Raw genomic sequence first — 25,506 nt, forward strand, 5'->3', positions numbered from 1 at the left:
GCCACCTTCTGCTCCGGAGTGTGGATGAGACAATATATTTACAATATTTCCCTCAAAACAAAAAAAACACCACACATACCACATTAACCTATATTTGATCTTTCATGTTTTACACACCTATAAAATCCTAGCCTCTGACAAGCACCCTTGAACCATACCCCTGCATTTCCATCATATCCTATAAAAGCCCTGTGTGTTCCTTAAGAAATATAGTGTATATATATATATATATATATATATATATATATACACACACACACATATATATACACACAAAACAAAGGTTCCGTTTGGTTACAATACGATGCGTTCAGGCTCTGTTCAGTGAAAGCCCCGCAGCAAATATTAATTTGTGTTCACATATTTGCACCTAACGCCAGTCCTAAGTATCTTTGACTTTTATTGTCCAGTATAACACGTCCCATACTATCAGACAGAGGCAGCACTTTTCTATCACAGCCTTTTAGGATGATTCTTTTATTCACAATAGCTGTTGGCCTTTAAGAGTTGTCCAAACCAGGTGAACCTCATTCATAACAGAGATACAGATTCATCACCACTTAAGGCAAAAATGGTCTTGGCCAAAAAACAAACAAAAGAAACCCTGATGAATATCACAATCCTGTTGCTTCATTACTGGCTAAAATACGTCTGACATTTCAGTAGCTCATACACACAGAATGAATTCCAGTTCCACCCGATTCATCGACTGCTCATTGGCCATTTGATACAATAATATATTTACTCTTAAATCCAATTTTCCACATACACATAAGTAGTTTGAAGGACAAATACTGCATGGAAAAAATGTGAAATCACAGACCTTAAAGGAGCCATTTGTACTACAATAAATACTATAAATGTGAGCGTGACATCTTGATTCAACTAATATAAAAAACAGCAAATATGACTTCTAAAATTGATCCTTTAACAGTTTCCAAGATTTTACCTAAGTTGTGTTATATTTGTTTGGTCATTTTGTGTGAAACATCATTTGACACGTTTTTTTATTCATTTCAGGGAGTTCAATATTTTAGCTTCAATACTTCTTCAGCGAGCCGTCACAGCGACGTCCTGTCCACAGAGGTAGTCCCTTACCCCCCCCACCCCCCACCCCCCCTCTTTGAGTTCATGTTTTACTGCCTAAAATCTTGTATAGATAAATACAACTACTGTTCTCTATGGTTCATATCAATACATCATCACTCATTTTTGTCCGCTATACACATATTAATCGGAGAGTTATCGTCGCTCTGCGATAAATCCTCGTTCCCCGCCCCGAATGCCGACTCCTCCTCGGGGTGAGTCTGCTCGTGTTTCCGTTTGTGGAGCCTGAGGCTCTGTGAGCGGCTGAAGCCTCTCCCGCAGACGTCGCAGCCGTACGGCCTCTCTCCCGTGTGGAGCCGGAAATGGTTCTTGAGGCTCGACGCTCGCGTGAAACTCTTTTCGCACTCGGGACAGTCAAACTTCTCCCCGAAGTGGATTTTCTCGTGCTCCCTCAAGCGGCCCGACTGGTTGAAGCTCCTTTCGCACACGGAGCAGTGGTAGGGCCTCTCCCCCGTGTGTGTGAGCCGGTGTCTGTTCATGGCCCCCGAGTGGGCGAAGCTCTTCCCGCAGTCCGGGCAGGAGAAGGGTTTCTCCCCCGTGTGGACCTTCTGGTGACCCTTGAGCTGACCTTTCTGGGTGAACTGCTTGCCGCACAGAGAGCACTGGTAGGGTTTCTCTCCCGAGTGAATCCGCATGTGGATCTGAAGGGCGGACATCTTGTGGCAGTCTCTTCCGCAGAGCCCGCAGCAGAAGGAGCTCTTCGTCAGACCGTCGTGACACTGGTCCTGCCCCGGTGAGGCTGGAGGACTGTCTTTATCGCTGTCGGAGACGTGGTCGGGATCCTCTTCAGACACTGTGGGAACAGAGATGAAACATGCCATTTAGTAACCCTGAAGACAAAAAACCCTCGAAAACTCATAGAAATCTTTTTGCTTATTGAAGAAATACTCCAAGCCACAAAATGACCAGCGGTCGTTTTGCTGTTGTTAAAAGGTGCTAAATAGGAGATCGGGAGCGTTTCGATTTGCCTCTCAGCGGCTCGCAGCTAACGGTGCTAACGGTGCTAACAGTGCGAACTGTGGCAGCAGTGCTGACCGAGCTAACGGGTGTTTAGCTGAGGGGGAACCGGAGGGCGGGGCGCTACCCTCTCGCCACGACGGCCTCATCAGCCGTAACCGCAGTGCAGCGGCCGTGAGCTAATCAGCGGGGCACGCTCACATGCACTAACGTGCACTAAAAGCAGGAGTGCAAGAAGAACGACACTTCCTCCCAGAATTCAAGGCAACGCGGGGGGTGAATAGCCGATATACACAAATGGTCATTTTGTGGGCGGAGTATTCCTGTAAGACACCGATCACTGTGGAATTCCACGATGGACAGGCGTCTACGGCTGCCCGCTCACGGGAAACATGTGCAATATAGAGATAATGTTGAATATAGTGATAATGATGTTACTTGCGATGAATAAACAGATATGTAAGGGTACTCATTTCTGTCTTTCTGCTGCTTGTTGAATTTTAAAAGATGATTTTCAAACATTCTTTTAACTGAACACAAACGACAGCAATAGAAAAATGAAAGCGTATTCAATTTTAAGTGCAGTTTTCAACTTTTCACCGTTATTGTGAAAGTTAACATGGCGATGACGATATAAATGCTAAGTGTTGTACAGCACCACACCTGTCCCAACCTTCAAAAAGTCCACAGGTGCAATGTTCATTTTCCTGCCATCTCTATGAGAACAAGACACGGGTCTCATAGACTCATCAAAGGTCTTTGACTAAAAGATGCAATGCTTCACAGTTAGTCCCCGAAAGAATCAACTATTCTGTCCAATTTGTCATAGGAAATTATTTAAAAAAAACCAATGGATCATATAAAATCCCAAATGAGCCTAAAGACGAAACACAAAATCTCCACTAACCACAAGTGCAGAGTTCACAAAGCAGTCAGTCAGAGACAGCAAAGAGTCAGTCAGAGTGAACTGAAAGAGACACGGTCCACTTTTTATCATTTCAAATATCACTCTCTAATATAAGCAGAGAGTGATGGCTCTCTCTCTCTAAGGAACCACCGTTGCTTGTGAGACAAACACAATATAAAAAAAAGGCAGCTTTTAAAAAAGCATTTTAAATCAAGAATTTAGTTTTAACTCTTAATTAAATAATAATATGATAATGAAATCGGTCTGACAGAAAAATGAGAAGCCTGCTGCTATAAGCTTGAGGTAAGTTGGGTAAACTCACGATGCGTCTTCACTAAAGTAACTAAATCTGAAAATGTGTCTTTTTCTCTCCTTTAACTGGGTGGTGAACATTTTCCTGTTCCAGTGTGAACAGAACCTTTAAAAGCTCCAGTGTGAACACGCTGCACTTTCACACACAAACGCTGATCTCTTGAATTACCCAGTGTAGTGTGGATGAAGTCTCTGCACACATGGAGAAAAAAAAAGGGTGAAACGAGAGAAGAGTGGGAGGAAACCAGTGAGGGAGAACATGATTTAATCCAGTCACTCAGTGGAACGAGGTCCCGGTTAATGACTGGAGTAAAGACAGAATCGTTGTTTCTAATGCGAGAGACACTTGGACTCCTGTAAAAACGACCTCCTTACTGTTAATAAGTTCATCTTCTTCCTCCTTCACTGTAATCCTAATGTCTGTGTTGCCGTCCTGATGCTGCTCTTCAGTTTCCTCCTGCACCGTGCAATCCTCACTACCGGACAGCTGGCCAGGAGCTTCTTCTGCACAACACAAAGGAAACCAAAAAATAAATCACCATCAAAGGCATTCACGTTCCTTATATTGTATGAGAAGGGAGGTCTGGAATCTCACGTACCGCACAACGGTTCCTCCTCTTCCTCCTCTTTCACGATTACATTCACATGTGGACTGGAAACGACGTCCTCCGGTCGCTCTTCTGGCTCTTGCGGGTTGTTTTCACGCTCGGCTGCTTTGTCACAGTGAGGACCCTCCGAGGAAGGGGGCTCAACTGCACCGGGCAAACTCTGACTGACCGACACCTATAAAGACAGTTCGGTAGGAACGAATGGAAACAATGGTGTTAAGAGGTCGTAAAGAACTATATGAATGCAGGAGAACAAACAGTGAACATTTCAATCAAAAGGGGAAAAAGGTCTGTGTGTGCCGTCTCTACCTCAGAGCTGACGCTGTCGGCCAGGTCCGGCTGCGACGCTTCGCCGGCTGCAGCTTGAACCGGGTCCGAGACGACGTCCGTGACCGATCCGTTCTTGTTCTGCGTACACGACCGCTTGTGGTTTCTCAGAGTTCCCGCCAGTGAGAAGTGCCTCCCGCAGTCCTCGCACGTGTACGGCTTCTCCCCCGTGTGGATCCTGGTGTGCCTCCGGAGCTCTCCCGGAGCCACGAAGGACTTATCGCACTGCGTGCAGCTGTAGGGTTTTTCCCCCGTGTGAGTCCGCATGTGTGTCGTCAGCGTCCACTGCTGCGCAAACGTCTTCCCGCAGTCGGAGCAGTGGTAGGGCGTGATGCCGGTGTGGAGGCGCTCGTGTCTCACGAGCGTACCCGACAAGGCGAACCGCTTGTCGCAGAAGGAGCACTGGTAGGGCCTCTCTCCGGTGTGAGTCCTCTGGTGATCTCTCAGCTCAGCGGCCGAGTTGCAGCTCTTGTCGCAGTCCGAACACGGGAACTTCTTCCTCGTGAAGCCCGCCACGACCTCAGAGTGCATCGCCTCCAAGTGCGTCTTCAGATGCCAGTGGCGGGAGAAGCTCTTCAGACAGATGGAGCAGTGGTACGGCCTCTCCCCGGTGTGTGTCCGCCGGTGCAGCCGGAGCTCGCCCTGGCTGGCGAATCTTTTCTCGCAGAAAGTGCAGGGGAAGGGCTTCTCGCCGGTGTGGACCCTCTCGTGGATCATGAGCAGCCCCTTCTCCGGAAATCTCTTCTCGCACATGGAGCAGGGGAACGGCCTCTCTCCCGAGTGAGTGCGTAAGTGGCGCTGAAGTTTGGAGGCGTAAGGGAAGTCTTTCCCGCACACGGAGCAGCTGTGAAGAGACGGAGGTTTTTCATTCTCGCTCTGGTCGAATGTCTTGGAGGGAGTCTCTGCGGGCAGGACGCCGGGGACGGCGCTCTCTCCTGTGTGAACAGAGAGACGAGAGACAATTGTGTTTAGGAAACGGCTCCAAAGCAGTTTGTCCCTGAGCGCAACGAACAGTGACGCTGATGTTCAGACATACTGTAGGTCAGTAAGGTGAGGACTCATTGAATTATGTCAAAGGCATGAAATTGAACATTTGACAAATTTGAAAAAGAGTGCTCATACTGAGATTTACTACAGGCTGATTACCTAGAGTCGCTATTGGGAGAGAAAAAGTGGGATCGTACATGTCTTCTCTGTGTGCAAGCCGTCAGATGTGGTGCATTCAGGTTCCTTCATGCACTCACATCCTAACCCTAAGGCCTTTGGTTAAACTTGTCTTTTCATTGAGATCCGACCAGTCAGCCGAGGTGGTCTGGCTCCTACTGTGTGGACATCTCAGAGAGGTTTGGACAGCAGCATGTGGGCACAAATGCAGACGATTTATCAAACTCAGGTTTTCACATCATCTCTCCCACACACACACACACACACACACACACACACAAAACTCCCATGTGTGTGTGTGTGTGTATTTCCTGAGTGAGCGCAAAGAGCAGAGCGGAGAGGAAAACCGAGGCTGGAGCACAGCTGACACCTGCTGTCTGACTCCTGTTAAGTTACTGCTGATGAAAACCCAACATTTCCTGATGTTGCTGCTTCAAAATAAAAGCCTTTAAAATACTGTTATTGTGAAGAACTTCTAGAAAGTTTATCACCAAATTAGCGGAGCTTTGTTATCGACTATTATATTATACTGTGAAGAGGAAGCGGCTGAAATAACGAGGGATTTGCACGCATATAGATGTTTATCCTACGTGTAACATTTTGATATCATTAATTCTCAACACTTAAAACAAGTCAACATCTTATCATTTAAATTAGCTCCTGAGAAAATCTAAACATGTCAAACTTTCGGGCAGTTGTGCGAGTAACTGGCTGCCATCAGACCTCCGCAGCAGAGAGCTGGAGGTAAAATTAGCATGCCATATTTAGATGTCCCAAAGTCATTTTTACCATCTTAGATCTAATATTACCGCGTTTATGTGTGACTGTTGCTGCCAAAGTTACAGACTGACGTATTAAGATCGTCGCTAATGCAGCCAGAAGTGTGAATTCCCTAATTAATCACACTTACAGATAATTGAATCCAGATGTTACAGGGGTTCCAAAGAAAAAAGGGGGAAACACCTGTCTGATGTTTAGCAACGCAATAAATATATTGTTTGTATCGGCAACGTCATTGACGTATGCAGAGCGACGCCACAAACTACAAAAGTTCCGAGTCTACTCAAAATATGAAGCTTCACAGAGTTAGTGTTTATTACACGCCTGTCAGACTGGACCGGCGCGACAAAAAGCCACTCAGCGAACACTCACTGAGATCTGAGAAATCCACTTCTTCTCCGTCAGAGTTGATCAGGCCTCCGATTTCTTGCGGTTCCTCCTCTGCGAGGATCACAGCCGGTCCGAAGACCTCTGGGTTTTCAGAGCCCATCTCTCAACGATTCAACCTTACAAGAGGTGGGAAAAAAAAAAAATCAAAGAGTCAGTAAACGGACATTTCAGATGACAATTCAATTCACAGCAAATCACTGAGAGAAAACACATTCAGCGACACTTGTCGTGTATCGTTTGGACTAATGCGTTTCGGGTCATTTGCAATATTAACAAGCATCCTCTGCGTTGGATAATGACGCATGTGTCAATAATCATAGTCCTGTTACAGATCAAATGATTTCAACCATTACGAGCATAAACCAAAGACAGATCTGACAGATAAGACTTCACTTTCCTTAACTTGTTAACATAATCCCCCATATATCACATTCAAGGTTCTTTTGATTAGGATTAAAGAAGTATTTCAAACATTTGGTCCCAGTGGATAAATCCAGAGCAGATTCCCCTTAAACAAAATGCATTCACTGACTGTCGTTTTTCCTTTTATTCCATTCTGGGTCGATCTAGATTTAACTAGATCTAGATTTTAGGGGAAGTATTCGTGTGTCCCCTCCACAACAGAGTGCCTCGACCCAGGAAGACATTCATCCCCCCCCCCCCCTGCTCAAGGACACTTCAGCAGGGCGGATGATTTGTTGTGACAAGAGGACTGAACCTGGCTGAGGCCCGATGGACAGTCTACCTTAAAAAAACAATGTTGTCGTACAGCACAATGAAACTGTTCTAGTGTATAATGCCATCAACATAATTGCCGTTACTGTGCTTTCAAGTGGTTGAACGTCAAGAGGAAAGCACGAGAAACCTCTTCTTCGGGCATCTTGCACAGAGCAGCCCAGTTGACGTTAGCTCAGTAGCATTAGCTTGATGACACTCATCTTTGCTCCATCCCTTTTAACCCCCCCTCTCCACACATTAATTGTAGTTTAAGTTGAGCAGCAACCTCATTGACAAAAACCTGTTGTGGGATGGTTTGTGTTACAGTCACAGCCATCGTATCACGAGCACCCCGGTAGTGCAGACCCTAGTATTTGACCGCTGAATGAATGACGGTGACCAGCGCTTTGGTCAACGACCACCTCAGCCTTTGAGGAAACTGTTATTAGCCAGCTAGCCGCTGGCGTTCAATAGCATTGCAGACACTAGCAATTAGCTAACGGTTAACAGCCCCCTTAAGCTACAGCCGCAAGTCAACAATAACAAACAGTCCCGACAGATTCACCATTCGAGTCCAACGTGAAAATAACACGTCACGTCTTCTACACACATCACAGCCACTCGCTAACTCAGCTAGCTAAACGTTTAACAACAGACAATAGACATTTTGACCAACCTCAGCATTGATTTTTCCCCCTCAGGTAAAAAAAAAAAGTAGTCGCTCGACAGAAGTTTATTGAAACGACTTGGTAAATGTTCTACGTCTCTCTCATTTTCATGCTCGATTATGTTCAAGCAATGTGTCAAATTATTGGCACCTAAGTAATGAGTTAAGTTAAATAAGCGTTTGGCTCTGATGATAACCTTTCTAGCTTTAGCTGCTAGCCACTTAACAGTAGTGTGAGAACTTCCGGTTGGCTTTTAGCACCACAATAAAAGCCCGAATAATATAACTTATTTTATTGTAGTCTCTTATAGACTTTTATGTTCTTTAATCATAAGTCATTAATAAATCAGCTCCGCTCAGTCCTGGTTCTGGTTCTCTCACTGCCTCCCTTCCCTCCAGCGGGACCAGCACTACGTCCTGGGTCTCCAGCAGCGTGGTGTCTGTGTTGGCTCCCAGAGAGGAGGAGCTCTGCTCCTGGCTTCCAGAATATGCTGTTAACATGACCCCTTTCAAATATGGCATATTGTTATATTCGTAATAATAGTGAAATATTAGCGTGCATGTAAAGGTAGTCTGACTTTGAGTTCAGGCAACAGGAAGTGCAAAGATTCAGACTTATTTCTGGGTTTTAGGACTCATTCTTGCAGCATTGTAAACCTGAAATATCAGTCGTTTTAAGAGCAGTAGTCATAGTTTCAGTGGTATTAGTAATAGCAGTAGTACTATTAATTGTAGTGGTAATATTTTCAATACAAACACGGCAGTTTCCTGCTGGGAAATAAGTTAATTTATGATTCAGATTTAAACTTTTTTACATTTTTATGTATTCATTAATTTTGATAATAATACTCCGTTGCAGCCATGTTTTGCACATCTGATGTCTCCTGTGCTCCTCCTCAGGGATGCTCTAAATCCGCCGTGTCGGACGCCGCCCAGCTGTCGTCTCAGTCCGAATCACTCAGAACATCAACTCGGCCTCGAACAATGTAATTGGTTTAATAATAAACATCTATTTTTTTGCAGACTCCTTCCGACAGTTCTGCATTTTCAACATCCCCAAGTCCCTCAAATCCACAAGTCTTTCATTGTCAACCAACCAATCTACTTCTCTGTCAATTCAATTTATTTTTGTAAAGACCAAAATCACAAATTACAAATTTGCCTCAGAGGGGCTTTACAATTTGAAAAGGAAGAACTCCCCCACAAATCCCTTTAACGGGGGGTAAAAGAGGGAGAGACCAGTGGGAGAGCAACAGAGGAGGGATTCACTTCCTCGTCTCTGTCGAATCCGTGACCGCATCTGCAGAATGAAAGAGATATTAAGTTAAAGGGTTTCACACTTAGCTTTCCTGCCACACCTGTACATCTCTACACCCAAAGTATAAAACCGTCTGTGGTTGTGCATTCATACCCTTTACAGGTCCTGGTGCTCAACATCTGGAAGGCGACGTGGGCATTGACGGGGCAGGTGTAGCTGTACCCCATGTTGACTGCCGTCGTCTCCAGGTCGGCGGACAGAGACGTCAGGTTGTCCACAACGCAGTTGAGGAACTCGTGGGCGTCCTGCACAGAAACAAACGGAAGGTGGAGATATTTTTTTTACAAAAAATTGTAAAAGTATTCAAGTGTTGTGTATAGTGAATAAAAAGCGTACTAACTTTCTGACCTGCCATGCAGGTGTGTTATTGTTGCTCACAGGTCCGGTGTTGCCGGCTTGTCATCTCATGCTGAAAAGGCAAAAAGCATGCGTTCGTTTTTAATTGCTGCTATATTGCAGTGTGTGTTTATCTGCATCTTTAATACGAATCTTTTTTCTTTTTTTTTGCATTAAGACGGAGCTGTTCTCTTACTTTTCTTGACGTAGAATAACAGGTATGCTGTCTGCCGCCGCTTTTTAAAGACAGATTTGCCGGTTGTCTTGGTGACGCGCTCGTCATCATAGGTGAGCCAGCGGTCACCTGGCCTGTCACCTCCATAGGCTGTGTCACAGATGTAATGGCCTGAGAGGAGAGGACACATTTGTTTACGGTACATCTGAAGAGGAAGTGGACCGTTAAGCCTTGAAACTTGATTCGTTTTCAACAAGTGCGACCGCCAAACGCAGCCTAACAACTTACCAGACTCAGCTGTGGAGCCAAAATGGCTGACGATGCTCACCAGTGAGTAGTCAGTTGTCGTCTAAAAAAAGGTCACAGGTACCAACAATTAGCAACACATGCAGACAGCAGGAACTGAGTATTCGATTTCTGTGTTTTTCTCCGAATCTTTCTTCTAAGCTGCATTCTCTTTACTGAACATCATCTTTACCTGATTATCGATGCTGGATCTGGAGTTCACTTTCAGATCCCTGGATATCTCGACGGGGGTTTTCACCTTCTCCAAGTCATACGACGCGGTGAATCTGAACCTCTTTAGGTGGAGGATCAGGACGCTGTTGACAGGAAAGAGGAGGAGGAGGAAGAGGGTCAGATCTCAGATTGACAGAGGAAGACAGAAGGAGGTGAAACCGCTTTGCCTGACACCTGATGCACTATGGTGATGGACGAGATTACTCACTCTGGCAGGGTGGAGAAGGAAACCCGCTGCACAAAATGCAACAGATACTAACTGACGTTCACAATAAATCCCATATTGTCGTTGCTGTCATTTTAGCCCAACGGCAAAGGCTTCATAGGAACCACTGTCACTCTTACTGTTAGCTCCCTTAAGCTAACTAGCATCACTCAAAACACTGGATGTAGGTCGTTTTTCCTCAAAATACCTCTTCTTACACTTTTATTACGTGTTTGAAATTATGAGTGTACATCATTCTCATATTAATAATAACAAGTTGTGTCCCAGTAAAATAGTAACAGTAAATACATTGAGCTAAATGTTTCATCTGTGCTTCAGTCTCGGTTTTGTTTATTTAGACATAGATGTCATTTTTTGGTTGCAATCTTTTCCTTGGTCAGGTTTAGGGAAAGCAATTTAAAACTCAACGTTGCTGTTCACCTGATAGATATTTGTTTTGTTTTTGATTCTTTAACTCTGGAAACACTGTCTGGCTTTAGTGCGGTCAAACAAGCTGCCAACTTTATTTGAATCTTGGAGGAAATTGAATCAAAGCACAAAAGTCTCAAACCGAGGCTTTTTAATAACTAATCCTTCACTGAAACCCAGTATTTAGTAAATAGATGCATGGCTTTTGCTTGTAGCCAGGGCCGCAGTACTCCCCTCATTCACATGGTGGCGTGTGTATCGGCAATCTCTTGCTACTGACTCCCATTTATTTATCCCTACAGTTTGATATTATTATCCGGTGTCAGCGGTGGAAAGTAACAAAGACTATTTGCTCAAGCGCTGTACTTAAGAACAATGTTGACATACTTATTATGACGTATTCACATCTAATGCTACTTTATACTTCTAGTGTACTTCTGGTGTACTTTCTGATTTGAGGAACTGCAACATTTAAACGCTCTTAGATAATTGTTAGGGATAAAAAAAGAGAATATAATATTCAATACAACACTTTGAAAGGAAAGGAACTTTTAAAGTACATTTTATTGAATATACTTTTATTTTGAATTCAGTACTTTTATTTATGATTATTGTGAGTATTTTTTTAGACTATTGTATATCTACTTTTTACATAATCCAAGGATACTTCTTGCACCACTATTTTAAGAGTATCAATAAGGAAAGAGTAGTCAGTGTGTGTTTCTATGTTGTTGTTATTAGTATTATTGTGTACGTGTTGTAAAAGCCAATCCTTTGGTGGGAAAAGGTAAACTGACTGAATACCCTTTGTGTCAAAAAAAGTCAAAACCAGCAGAAAAGTTCCAAACTTTTTATTTTTTTGATGATCCTATGTCGCCTCCTGTTGAAGGTTTTTCCAAGCCTGTTGGACTCGTCAGACTAGGGGATGTCTCAGGATCCCCTGGAAGAACTGGACAACATGGCTGAGGAATAACATTATTATACTGACTGATGCATTGTGTCATAATTCATGTTGTCACATCCTCCTGTGCTTTTCCTGCAGTGAGGATGCAAAATGTCTTCTATGAAGAAGCAAGAGCGCTCTAATGCTAACGAGGCTATCAACACGTCGGATAAACACTTGGTTCATGTTCAATGTGATATTTCACATTTTACGCCTTTGAATAGAGACAAAAAAAGATTGAGAATACAAAAATATGGGCAAAGTGAAAAGTATTTCCTGACAGTTTATATTGTCTAATACTCTTGTGACTTCCCCAGGTTACATTATTGACTGTTTTGTTTTGGTCTCCCCAGCGGTTTGGTTCGAGGTTTTGGCTTCTTGTCGTGAATCTTCAGATGCTTTCGGTAACCTTGAGAGTAATAGAAGCACTTGCCACACTTCTCACAAGTATACGGTTTCTCTCCGGTGTGAACTCGCAGGTGAACTTTCAGAACAGATGCTTTGGAGTAGCTTTTACCGCAGATCGAGCAGAGGTGAGGCCGCTCTCCGGTGTGAGTCTTGAGGTGAACGTTGAGGTGGGAGGATTGTGAAAAGGCCCTCCCGCACTGATCGCAGCGGAAGTTCTTCTCTCCAGTGTGCGTCAACTCGTGTTTTTTAAGCGAGTCTGCTGTGACGCAACTCTTCCCGCACTCCGAACAGAGGAAAGGTGACTCCCCAGAGTGAATGCGCTTATGCGTTTTGAAATAATATACGTTTTTGAATGTCTTGCCACAGTCGGGACACGCGTGAGGCTTTCTGTGACTCTGGTGGTGTTTCTCCAGCTGTTGTTTCTGAGGGAAGTCCATGCCGCACTCTCCACACACATGAACCGTCGCAGGAGGCTCTTTAAGTGGACTCTTCTCTTGAACCAGTGTCCAATTTGGTAACTCTCCTGTGAGAAAAACAAAAGAGAATTATAGTCACTCATAGTTCTGCATTCATAAAGTTAGGTCATGAATTTGCTCGAGTGGGCCAAGTCAAATCCCGTTTGCCTTTAGGCCGTGTTGCACCATCACCTTCATTAAACAACAGACAGTTATGAGAAAGGAATAAACGGTACATCTTGGTGTGACCGGGCCTTCAGGACAAACACTAGTTCCACAATAATAACCACTTATTGTAGCATAACCGTAGTGGAGGCACGAGATCAGATCTACATGACCTATCCCTCATTTAATTCAAGAAATAACAATTTAACCAGTTAAGATTAGTAAATTAAAGGTTTTCTACACATCAGAGCATTAATATAGCAGCAAACAACTACAGGTAATGTAAAGATAAAGTGGAGTGACGTCTACCTGAGCAGAGAATGAAGTCGCCCTCCCTCTGCGTGTGTTGTAATCCGAGCTTCTTTGTGCTTTGTTTACATACAGGCCTTTTAGTGCGTGTTAGCGTGCGTGTTAGCGTGCCCCACTAGCTAGCTCATGGCCGCTGCTCTGCACTGCTCTCATACGGCGGTTACAGCTAGAAACTTTTGTCACAACCATCGGCGTCGTTTGCGGAAGCGGACCGCCCACCGTCCGGTTCCCCTTCAGGCGAACACCGTTAGCTCTCTCAGCACTGTTGCGGTTGTTTAGACTTGCTAGCGTCGTTAGCTGCGAGCCGCCGGCTCAGCCGTCGCCATGTTGAGAGCCGCGTAGAGGCAATAGATACGCTCTGAATACCGGATTTAGCACCTTTAAGATTTCAATGAAAACACATGACCAGAGCTCTTCAACAGGATCTCATTTTACAACTAGAGGCATAAAAAAACACATTGAAGTGAAGACAAAGGAACTTGTTGTTGCCTCTGACCTTTGTGAACTTTCATGTGCGTTTTGAGGTTTCCACGCTGCGTGAATCCTCTCCCACATATGAAGCACTTAAACGGCCTTTTCCCCGAGTGAATCACGAGGTGTCGCTGCAGAGCGGTGTTGTTAGAGAAAACTCGGCCGCAGGTCGGACAGTCGTAGCTCTTCTTGAGTCTGCGAGGCCCCTGGCACTGTTTCCACGGCTTTTTCTGAGGCTGTTCATGGGAGCTGCTGTGTTTAGGTTCTGGCCGTCTGAAAGTTTCTTCTAAAAAGAGAGAAAGAACAAACACACACAAGGTAGTGAACATATGGTAATTCTTTTCTAAGGAACAATTATAAAGCTTCTCAAATAGTAGCAGTAACAGTGCACCGTCACTCAACAATAAACTCCGTCCATGATTCTGTCTCATGTATCTCGGCCAAAAAAGTTTGCCGTTTCTGCTATATTTCTGTAGAAACATAAAGCTTAACTCATAAATCAGTGAGAAAAAAATAAATATTTTAACGACCTGTAGCAGACAGGCAACACCTGACCGATTAGATTTAACTTACACCCCAACTGTTAATGAAAAAAATATTGATTAATGCAGCTTTAAGCAACAAGTTTGTTTTTTATGACCCCTTTTCTAATAAAACTACCATACAAACGTGATCTTTATTACAATATAATCATGTACTGGGAGTTCATTCCATATTATGTATCTATTTATTATTATGTCTCCATGTCTATAGTACTGTATCAGCTTTTGTCTGAAATAAAGACACAAAAGTCAGAAACAATGCTTGCATGTTTTGTTTCAGGCGTACTGCCTACTTTCCTGATGACCTGTAGATTCCTTTGAAACTAAATAAAGATTTTTATTTTATTTTAAGGCTCAAACAGCATAGCCAATCACCTCACGAGGGGCAGAACTGGAGTAACATAAAAGACCAAAGTCCTTCTCATCTTGATTATAAATCTGCACGTGTTCCCACAAAAAAAACAACAACAAGATACTCACCTGTAGATGGTGCTCTGTGATCCTGGTCCTGTGTTCCAGGTGTTCCGTGCTCTTCGTAGGGGTTCACCTCTGGACTCGCGTCGCTCAGGTGCATCTTCTCGGACGTAGTGACGTGCGGAAGCAGCGGTGCAGAGGTCCACAGGAAGTCCCCGAAGCTCCGTCTGTGATCACGAGACGTTTTAAGATTATTACCAAGTGCCGAGCTATGTGGTTCAATTATTTTATTAACCAAAGTCGCACCTCTGAGTGTGACGTCGCAGTCAACGACCACCTCAGCCTTTGAGGAAACTGTTATTAGCCAGCTAGCCACTGGCGTTCACTAGCATTGCCGACACTAGCAATTAGCTAACGGTTAACAGCCCCCTTAAGCTACAGCCGCAAGTCAACAATAACAAACAGTCCCGACAGATTCACCATTGAGACCAACGTGAAAATAACACGTCACGTCTTCTACACACATCACAACCACTCGCTAACTATAACGTAATGCCTGCTTACTGATGTGTTAAGTTAAATAAGCGTTTGAATGTGATGATAACCATTTTAGCTTTAGCTGCTACAGTAGTGTCGGAACTTCCGCTTGGCTTTTGAAACCACAATAAAAGCCTCACTAATATAACTTATTTCATTGTAATCTCTTATGGACTTTTATGGTGTGTAATTATAATCCACTAATAAATCCATTAATTGTACGCAACCATTATAATCGGATTGATTAAATCTGGCATGTAAACGATTCATTATAAAAGTATGAAGGGATTACTAGAACAGAGCCATAATACACCTGTGCTGTCCTGCAATGACGATGCAAAATGTAATCTATAAATTGCATTTAAAAGATATTAATATTTTCACTGAGAAATCAATTCATATCACTGCAATCAGTGGATTTATTTGAAAGGGCCATGTCAATCCACATGCTTTTTTTTTTTTACTTTTAGGCCATGTTGCGTGGCCAAGGCTCACAGGTGGTGCTCTGTGAGCCTTGACATCAAGCTCACAGTCTGCGATGACCCCGGCTGAGCCGAAATATCTTGGTCTTCCTCGTCCCCAGGCACTGGAGATGTCGCGTTCGGCCAGAGGGGAGAGAACATCGGAGAACTGATCCGTGAGACTCTGGAGCTGCTTGAGCGCCACGGAGGAAGGGATGCCCTCCTACAAACGAGGAGGACCCCTCATGTTACTCTCTACTTTTTTTAATATATATATTCTGTTCAATTCATGATAAATTAATTTCATTTGATTGCTATCTCATCACAAAAACACGGCTGACGATCTTGGACTCGCCCAGCCGTGGTTCTGACCTTTGAACCTTACTGATGCATTTGGGTTTGGGTCCCGCGTTTAATGTCTGTAAAATATAGAGCAACAGTGACTGTGATGCAAACAGGCAGAGAGTTCATTTTAACATCAACAGGATGTCATTTCTCTGACCTAGATGTGGTTGTCTTGGTGATGATGGGGCTTATTTCCTGTTTAAACAAATGACTCTTATTCAGTAGATTCAGTTTTTTTGGTGAACTGACCCTTTAAATCAGAGGCTCTTTTCCTAATGATCATAGCAGTACTGTTGGCTCCAGTGCAGGTCCTCTGGTGTCTCTGTAGAGCAACGCTGTGAGAGAGTTTATTACCACACACACACACACGGCTTTCATCCAATCGATGATCATCAGTTTGGTGCACATTAGGAATGACCACGAAAACAAACAATGAGACATTTAGTTTCCGTCTCATCATTTAAGCCACAGGCGAAAAGGTTTTCAGGCACTGGTCAATTTGAAGGTTTTGGTTTTCTTTCAGACTAAACATCCAAAAATACACATTTAGGCGTTGATCTTATTACATTTTGTCTATTTGTGTCTGTAGACCCAAAGTTAGAATTAGATAAAGCGTAGTTTGAATATTTAAACATAACATTGTATGTAATTCTACAGTACAAGTACCGTTTTCTCTAAATTCATTTTTCCACAGACATTTTGGATGGATCGTCACTTTAGGTACCAGCTACTTAGACATCCATATATGATTGGTTGCATTTTCCGTTCAGTTTGTTGCGCTACGATAATATTAACTATCAAAAGATGGGAAATAAGCCGTTTATAGAGAATCTCTTGCTTAATGTAAGGATACATTATTTCAGATGTAGACAAAAAAGCCCAGACATGTTTCTGAAAAACGTCTGTATTCCATCGACATGGATTTTAAAATAACAAGGATATTGTGCATAATTTTTTTGAACATTTAAGTATTAGTATTTGGCATGCATGATACAAAGGCACTCAAATTGTACAGATGGGCTACGAGAGGAGAGTAAACAAAAACATGGATACAAGAAAGACAACACAGGAAGCTCCCAAAAGATTCTTGGCAACCCACGCCGACTCTGTGGCGCACATTTTCAGACACGATAATAGTCTCAGCTGTAGGCGGAAGGAATGGAAGGAAGAAGAGCGGGAAAGAAGCGCGTTTTACTGTAATATCATCAAACACAGTCAACGACAACAACAACAAAAGTCATCATTCGATCAACTGCTAGATGTCCAGCCTGGCGTGTTGCTTCGGCCGACCGAGCTGTCTGGTCGGTCCGATGCGTTTCCCGGCGTGTGTGCGCTGATGCTGCCGCAGGCCCTGGCGGTAAATGAAGCTCTTCCCACACTCGCCGCACTCGTAGGGTCTCTCTCCGGTGTGAAGCCTGTGGTGCACCTTCAGCTCCTCGGCTCGGGAGTAGCCCTTCCCGCAGACGCTGCAGACGAAAGGCCTGTCTTTAATGTGGGTCTGGTAATGTGCCGTTAGGTACGAGTTTATCCGAAACGTCTTGCCGCAGATGGAGCACGCGAACGGCCTCTCCCCGGAGTGCTGCATCTCGTGCAGCTTGAGCGAGGAGGCCGTGTGGAAACCTCTGCCGCACTGCGAGCAGAGGAATGGTTTCTCCCCGGTATGGATGCGCTGGTGGATTTGTATGTAGCTTTCATTGATGAACCTCTTGCCGCAGTCGGGACACGAGTAGGGCTTCGCCTTGACGTGGGTTTTCATGTGTTCCTCCAGCTTTGCTTTTTCGTTGAACTGAACGCCACAGCGGCGGCAGAAGAGAAGCTGCGATGCGCCGCGCTCCACCGCGTCCGATTCCTCAGCCGTCTCCGTGTGCGTGGTGACGTGGTGCGCTTGCAAAGCCGAATGATTCTCGCATTCTTGTCCGCATTCCAGGCAGCGGAGGGAGGATTTGATCCTGGACTCCCCCGGGAGAGACTTCAAGTATTCGGAGAGTTCTGACGCTATGGGATTCACCTCATCGTCAAAATCCACAGCGCCCTTTCGACCTTAACGGACACAGAGATGAGAGACGAATCATGTCTTACTCTACAAGTGTAAGAATCTTTGCATTGTTTATAGACTTTAAACTTCACTTATGGTTTACATTGAGCCAGGTATTTATTACTGTACTGAAACCAAATTTAGTTTTTCCAAATTGACTCAGAGTTGCCAGTTTGGGTCCAATTCTTCAAATATTATACGAATTTCTCTGCCCTCCTTTTCCTCACCACCAGGCTGTTTGTTGCTGTTTGCCCTGTGTACAATGATGAATTAGGAAAAAGGCCAATTAACATGAGGTTTGACTTAGAGCCTCTCATAAATCATTAAAGTTTATGGGGCAGCCATAGTGATTATTGTTTTTAAATGATGTGTTTTGAATAAATCTAAAACAATGCGAAAATACCAAACTCAAAGTTCTGGAATTTTACTAACTAATTTTCAAGACTTTTTGTTTGAATTTAGTTGTGTGTATTGAACTAATTGTTACAGTTATCATACCTGCCAACCTTGAGACCTCAAAAATAGAGAGGTTTTCAAAACCAATATCTGTTTCAGAGACTTTGTTTCCTGCATTCTGGTGACTACATAAGAATGAAAATAGCCATAAACTAATATTCAGACAATACTTGGTTATGTCCCAGGCAGCTCATCTGGTCTAGCTGTATTGTTGTCCGGATCTGTTGACGTAACGTTGCTCTAATATGCTTCAATGCGTTACGACGTTTCGTTATCCACGACGTACGTTTCTTAAGTTTCTCCCCGCGTTTCGTCTCTCCCTCGGTGAATGCCAGCTTCTTGAACTGATGTTTGAATAGACGCCTGGTAATAACGTTGTGACGGTGTGACTGAACATGTAGGGGGATGAATCCCAAAGTTTCACATACCTATGTCCCAATACTACTTTTAAATTGTAGCATTGATGCGGAGCGACAAGTGTCACTCCGAGCGCCAATGCACACTTTTGGCTTCATTTAAACTGCTCTTAGAAGTAGAACGTGGTCGTTTCAAGGTAGGTTTTTTTTTTCTTGAAAAGTCATGGAAAAGCATTCAAATTGTCCATGATAATGTGTTTTCCACACATTATCATGGACAATTTGAATGTACATACATACATACATAGACAACAAGTGTTTTAGGAGATAGTTGTACAGTAACAGCTCTCACCTAAGTGGACTTTGTAGTGCGTTTTGAGATTTCCCTTCTGGTTGAAACCCCGGCCACAGATGGAGCAGCAGTAAGGTTTCTCTCCCGTGTGGATCAGCCCGTGCCTCTCTAGCTTGTAGGCATGAGGGAATTCTTTTCCGCACACGGAGCAGTGGTACTCCATCTTCTCTTTGGGCTGCTTCAGGAGCTCAGGAGGTATTTCTATCGGAACGCGAACCATCTTTCTGCCGGGACGCTTCTTTCCTATGCGGGGGGGGGGGGGGGGGGGGGGGAGAGGAGGTGAAATGACAGGATGGTCGGGCTTTCAATCTAAAAGATTAGAAAGTTAGCTTCATAGCTTAGTTTGTTTGTTGCAATAGCTCCTGTCAACTTGCTCTGTTGTTCAAGTATTACTTCTATTTGTAGGTGCTAAACTAAGGTGCTAAATCAAAGACGCTTTGTGCTCTAGTTCTGTAATGCGTCTTCTCTGCGTCAATGAGTGCTTCAGTCAACACTGGAGAAAAGGATTAGCTGCAGCTTCACGGCGACGCTGGTTATAAACTCTATAAGGACCGTTTTATTTGCTCTTACCAGCAGAAACACTCGTGTTTTTTCCTTCTCCTTCAGCAGATAGTTTGGCGTCTTTCCTTCTTCTGTAAGGTCGCTTTGCTGTAAAATAAAAAAAAAGTTTATTTCTTTAATCTAAACTAAAAAAACAGATGTTAAACTGATATATTAATATGGGTTTGGGGAAAAAAAGAACTGGTTCAAAATTAGATTAAACATTTTTAGGAACCAGTGATTTGTTAGGAAATCAATCGTAAAGTTTGCATGTTTATGTTGCATATTTACAATACGGCAGATCAGAGCTGACAGAAGATGAGTGAAATAATGCTTCCTCGTCCTTGTCTTGCTTAAATAATACGCGACGGACCCACGCAGGAATGGATTCAGACTCAACTAAATCAAAGCGACACCCTACCGCATCATCTCGTGTCTTACCAGCGACCCGGCGGACATGTTTGGAGCGCAAATCCTCCGATTCAACGACGGTCGGGAAATTGATCTTTCTTCGGGTGCGCCTCGATACTGTAAGGTAAGATAAGGCTTATTACAACGAAACAATAACAAAAATGATCACGCCAAAAGCGCATCAAAGAACACTCACTTCCTGGCTCCGCCTCTAGGTCCTCACCAGACAACACCGGAGCTTTAGAAATCCTTCTTCTGCCCCTTCTTTTTACTTTGTGACAAAGAGAAACGGCAGAAAATTGTCGCCACGTGGAAAGAAAAAAGTGATTATTATTGATGCTGAAACTTCTATTCTATTCTATCAATATTGAGAATGTGTATTACGATGAAACTCTTGTCGTCTTTCCAACGCTTCACTCACCGGGAGGCACTTCTTTCTCCGTGTCCGAGGCGTCTAATGACACCGCCGTTACATCCGGAACCTTCTTCTTTCTTCTGAGTCTCTTTCCTGGCAACGTTTGTGTGCAAAAAGACAACCGAGTCATGACCATCGCCCACAACCTGTACACCACTTGTCATTGTTTTGTTTTTTTTCGTTTGACTTGTGTTTACCACGACATAAGGGCGAGGCCGCTGCCATCTTTACTACTCTCTCTTTCTCCTCCCCTTCTTCCCTTTCTTCTTCCTCCCCCACAGACACAACTTCCATGATGAGCGTTGGACTACTGCTGTCTCTCTGGTTCTGGCCTTGCAGCTGAGACTCGGACAGGACGACACCCTGTGATCATAATCATCAGAAACCATCACAAACGGCCTCCCCGGCTAACAGTACTTAAGAGGCTAACTTCAGTGGTTTTCAACCTATTCTCCCATGTTTTTGTGGCTCTAAGTGGCTCATGGAACTGGTCCAGCATTGGTCCTGAGTGCTGCAGATGGCAGACACATTCAGCGGCTGCAATGGAATCATATCGGGCAATTCTTCAATGTCAATGTACGTCCACTAAAAGTGCTCGTTTTGTGGCAAAAACAAGCACTTCTGGTGGATTTACATTAACAGTGAGGAGTTGCCCGGAGCGACTACATTACAGCCCATTTAGCGGCTGCTTAGTGCAGCGTTGTCCTTCAACACTGAACCAGTTTCAAAAATAAATAAAAATATGGAAAATAGGGTTGAAAAACACCAAAGTCACACTTTAAGCCTGCAAACAGAGCAGAGATGAAATGCATTTTATAGTAGTGGTGTTGTTTTTCTTATCTGTGTGTGGGGGCTGATGTCTTGATGTCTATTAATTACTATTAATTACTATTATTATTATTATTTAATTGATTATTACCGCCAATTTGGCTTCCCTGCAGTGAGATACACAAGACTCTCTCCTCTGGTAACTAAGTCAAACTGGAAAAGTTGCATTGTTTTCAGGCTTTGCAGGGCACAAAGAACTTGTTTTGTCATTCTGGAGCTTGTACATGTGGAGCTGTCGAATCGTATTAAATGCAATGTAATGGTATGCTATATATGCAATCAGAAGGTTCAACAGACAGCCCTTATCTATGGCGTTGTATCAAAAAAAAATGTATACATTGTGTCTGAAGACAAAGTACCTTGCAGGGCTGAGGACTTTCTCTGCAGCCAGAGCCTCGGTCAGAACTGCCTCCTGTAAAATAAATAAATAAATCCAGACGGTTATCTCAGGGTGAAGAGAAACCACACATGACAGCTGATATTCCAAAACAACATGCTACGCTGTCAGGAATCACTTACTGGCGTCCCATTCAACCACTTCTCCATCGGAATTGATTAAACCACCGATTTCTTCATCTTCTTCTTCTTCTTCTTCCTCCTCCTCCTCCTCCTCTGCCTGCAGTCTGACAGTCAAATGGAGCGTTTGGTCCTCTAAGTTTGCAGATGCCCTCTTGAGTTTGTGTGACATCAGGGTCGTACGTTCGGGAGAATCCTGAATACAGAACAGAAAAAAAAAAACAGCATTCAATTTCTGCAGAGAAGTAGTGACACCAGAATAAATTATAAAAGCAAGCGGATGCTTGAAACCACAACTCTTATTGCTAAAGTTTGCACAATGTTTGTTAAAGACAACACTATTTTTTGCATACTGTTTGGCCTGGCGCTGATCTTTTGGTCTCTTCTGCGTCTGTCGTCGTTGACGACGACGTGGATTGTTGTTCACCGAGGCTCCGGTCTCCAGCGGGACACTCATCCCCCACATGTGCTCTCTGATTGGATTTCGCGTTCCTTTTGCGGCTGAGGGTCGTCTCGCGCGGCGGACAGGAGAAGGGTTTCTCCTCGGTGTTATTGCGCTGGTGCAACGTCACATTGTCTTTCCCCCGTATGCAGGATATCGGAGGTTTCTCATCCGTCTGCTGCCCCTCTGAACACCGCTGTCCCTTCACTCCGCATGACATGCAGCTCTCCTTCCCGCACGCTTCGAGGTCGGGGTGACGAGAGCGTACGGAAGAGCCCTCCTCTTCTCCCTCTGAGCGGATGCTCTCATCTGTGTTTAACACGACAAAGCGGAAAAACAGAAATGTGAAAAATCACGATCGAGTCGTTTTTTTTGTTGTTGTTGTGTACGTCATCGAGCAAGGTGATGCTGATATTTAAGCTTTTCCACTCACGATTTTCACTCACGGTCCAGCCTTCCTCTTCCTCTTTGATGATGACTCGAATCTCTGGTGTGTTGCAGCTATAGTCAGGGCTCGCTGGTGCTTTTGGTGAATCGCGACGCGGCGAATTCCGGTCCTCACAGTTTTCATTAAGACTCAGCGACAACGGATCTTGGAGTTCAGGATCCTTAAGAAGCAAAGACAGAGACACATCAGTAATGAACGCAGGACGGCAAACGGCAACAACGCTCAGAAACCTTTGGAGTCATAATATAAGAGGGGGCATTAAATTAAAAATATATAGCAACATATTTATACTCAAGCCTTGGGCTGTACATTCTATGGATATTAAAGGGGAACTTCTGTATTTTTCCCTACTGTGCCATGTTTTTGTGTCTAAGTGACTAATGGGGACAACAATTTTTTTTAAATTTCTAAAATTGTTGGACCTATTAAGTCACAAAAACACTGGAAAATAAGGTCCAGGTTGAAAAAAAATACCAAAGCTACCCTTTAAGATGCCTTGCCTGTCTTCTTCTCTTTGATACATTGTACCAATTAGTGTGATTGTGTAATTGTGAGTTGTTTGCTGCTTTATTGTTTGTTATCCTGTCCATGGTTTTATTTTTTTTAATGATCTTAGTGCAACGTATACAGTGTGCAGGGCTTAACTATGTGTTTTTTGTGTCACATATCATATTTGTTATTGCTTTAAAGCTCTATTTGAATTTACTGAATCGGTTTAATATTGAATATAAAAACTGAATATTATGGTTAAATATCTGACTCACATTGACCCGCAGACGATGGTGGGGTTGCAGTGTCTTCTTAACACAGCGATTAACTGTCACACACAATTATACTTTTAAGTATGTAGTTTATTAAGCAGTTATAATCAATAAATCCTACCTTTATGAAGGTTATATAGATCAATTTTCCTTGAATGACAAATGACAAAAAAAATGCCAATTCTCTTGTTATAAACGTTTCAAATTTGTACACGATCATTTTAACGCTATAACAACATTCACGCATCATCAGTTTTTGTTTTTATTATTTTAATAATGCTGTATGTTATCATTGCAGTTACCTTATATCGCCACATACCTGTATAGGACATCTAAGGAAACTCAATCCAGCACCTTCGTATACAGAACACTATATTACCAACGTGCGCCGATATACAGTGTATTACTGTGTCACTATATGTATACATTAATAGAGTTAGAGGTGTAGTTCAGTTCCATTTCTCATTCTATTTAATGTGAATTATTAAAAAGCTTAAATTCTTGTAGTATATTTGTGTCATTTTACTGCTTACATCTAGTAAACGTACTGTGGCTCAAGCATTAATGACAAAAAGAGTCGTTTTCTGCAGCCCTAATGACGGCTCGCTCACACAGGTGATACCAATCCTACATACATGACTGCAATAATAAAACTTCTCTGTTTTGTTATGCTAGCTAGAATTATTCCTAGCACCGTGAGCTATCTGATTTATTATATAAATATATATATATATATATTTGTTTAACAACACTTTGGACAAGTAACACGCTGTGGGAGCAGTGCATAAACGATTAACGTTAAGTTACTGAACGTTAGTTTAATAACAAACGTCTCTAGCTAACTAACGTAGCTTAGCACTCAAGCTATTCTGACAACATTCAGAAGCTGTTGTTAAATGTGGGATTGAAATGTGTTTTAATGTTTAAATCCACTGTCACCTATAACAAGGTAATAGTTACTACGTATTCATCTGTATACCAGGTTAACAAGACGCATCTACCTAGCTAACGTCAGTGAACTATAACAGTTACGCTACATCCAAAATCCCAGCAAACGACAGTTAGCTGCACAATAACACGCAGGTACCTCAAACATAATGCGATGCTGTCGCCCGGTTTGAAGGATGTCATAAGAAAACCAGGGTGAAGAGTGAACGACGCTAAAGTGTTGCGTTATTCTGGGTGACAGCAGCCCGTCATGAACTACTAACTGTCTGTGCTAGAAGCTAGTTGCGACATCACTTCTTTTTCTTCTTCTTCTCTCATTTAATTGGCGGATCGCAACCAACTTCAATAGGTGCATACCGCCACCTACTGTACCGGAGTGTGCAGAGTAGCTGTTTCATCACTGTTCTAAAGGATTACAAAATAAATAATAATAATAATTCATTAAAAGAGAAAAAACAACAACTAAATCCCGCATTCCAATCCCGTTTCTTTTGCGACAACACTTCTTCTGTGGGTTTTTTCTTCTCCCCTTTTTTGCAGCGGTTACGGTCTGTGGTGGGAGGGCCACTAGATGTCCCACAGCGCCATCTAGTGGACAGTGTATAGTAAATCATATAAATACTAACAGTCGTCATTTTACCACAAACCAGTAAAAAGTGAAGACACCCAAGTTGGGCAATAAAGTGCAAGTGGTGGAACGTGACTTTGTACATTTACTTAAGTACTGCACAACCAGGTCTGCTCAGTAGACCACGCAACACTAAAACATCTGTGTAAAATAAATACTGTGTAATACTGCAATTTTTCTGTATGTATATATAATATTGTAGTTATTGTGGATTCTTTACTTATTCTTTACTGTTTTAATGCGTATTTACTTGTTTATAATACTTGTTTTGATCGTATTTTGTTTACTATGCTGCTGTAATCCTGTAAATTTCCCCACTGCGAGACTAATAAAGGATTACTTTACCTTATCTTATCTCTTAGGCTACACATTTTAATAAGTACATGCACTTTACTTGAGTAT

The 25,506-nt window shown here is 43.2% G+C and overlaps 2 protein-coding genes across 2 annotated transcripts; both read right to left on the bottom strand.

The window, feature by feature from the left end:
* Positions 1-1,128: 1,128 nt before the first annotated feature.
* On the bottom strand, positions 1,129-24,844 carry LOC137885111 (zinc finger protein 208-like). The gene is made up of 26 exons (XM_068727261.1): positions 24,616-24,844; positions 22,753-22,927; positions 22,231-22,628; positions 21,881-22,073; positions 21,721-21,773; positions 20,731-20,896; positions 20,540-20,626; positions 20,315-20,389; positions 20,149-20,235; positions 19,738-19,815; positions 19,168-19,410; positions 17,237-18,008; positions 16,982-16,988; positions 15,658-15,846; positions 14,692-15,004; positions 13,695-13,955; positions 12,189-12,792; positions 10,244-10,367; positions 10,054-10,114; positions 9,787-9,936; positions 8,318-8,427; positions 6,535-6,652; positions 4,201-5,153; positions 3,883-4,066; positions 3,659-3,787; positions 1,129-1,900 (listed from the first exon to the last, which is right to left on the bottom strand). Exons 1-26 carry the CDS (start codon positions 24,622-24,624, stop codon positions 1,203-1,205), a joined length of 6,237 nt encoding a protein of 2,078 aa, XP_068583362.1. The 5' UTR covers positions 24,625-24,844; the 3' UTR covers positions 1,129-1,202.
* LOC137885127 (ubiquitin carboxyl-terminal hydrolase 37-like) lies at positions 9,050-10,727 on the bottom strand. The gene is made up of 6 exons (XM_068727278.1): positions 10,244-10,727; positions 10,054-10,114; positions 9,787-9,936; positions 9,595-9,663; positions 9,348-9,499; positions 9,050-9,236 (listed from the first exon to the last, which is right to left on the bottom strand). Exons 4-6 carry the CDS (start codon positions 9,607-9,609, stop codon positions 9,149-9,151), a joined length of 255 nt encoding a protein of 84 aa, XP_068583379.1. The 5' UTR covers positions 9,610-9,663; positions 9,787-9,936; positions 10,054-10,114; positions 10,244-10,727; the 3' UTR covers positions 9,050-9,148.
* Positions 24,845-25,506: the final 662 nt, after the last annotated feature.

Source organism: Cebidichthys violaceus, unplaced genomic scaffold (genome assembly GCF_023349555.1).
Source record: "Cebidichthys violaceus isolate CVI_PGR_0920_01 unplaced genomic scaffold, fCebVio1.0.p SCAF_4, whole genome shotgun sequence".
NCBI lineage: Eukaryota > Metazoa > Chordata > Actinopteri > Perciformes > Stichaeidae > Cebidichthys > Cebidichthys violaceus.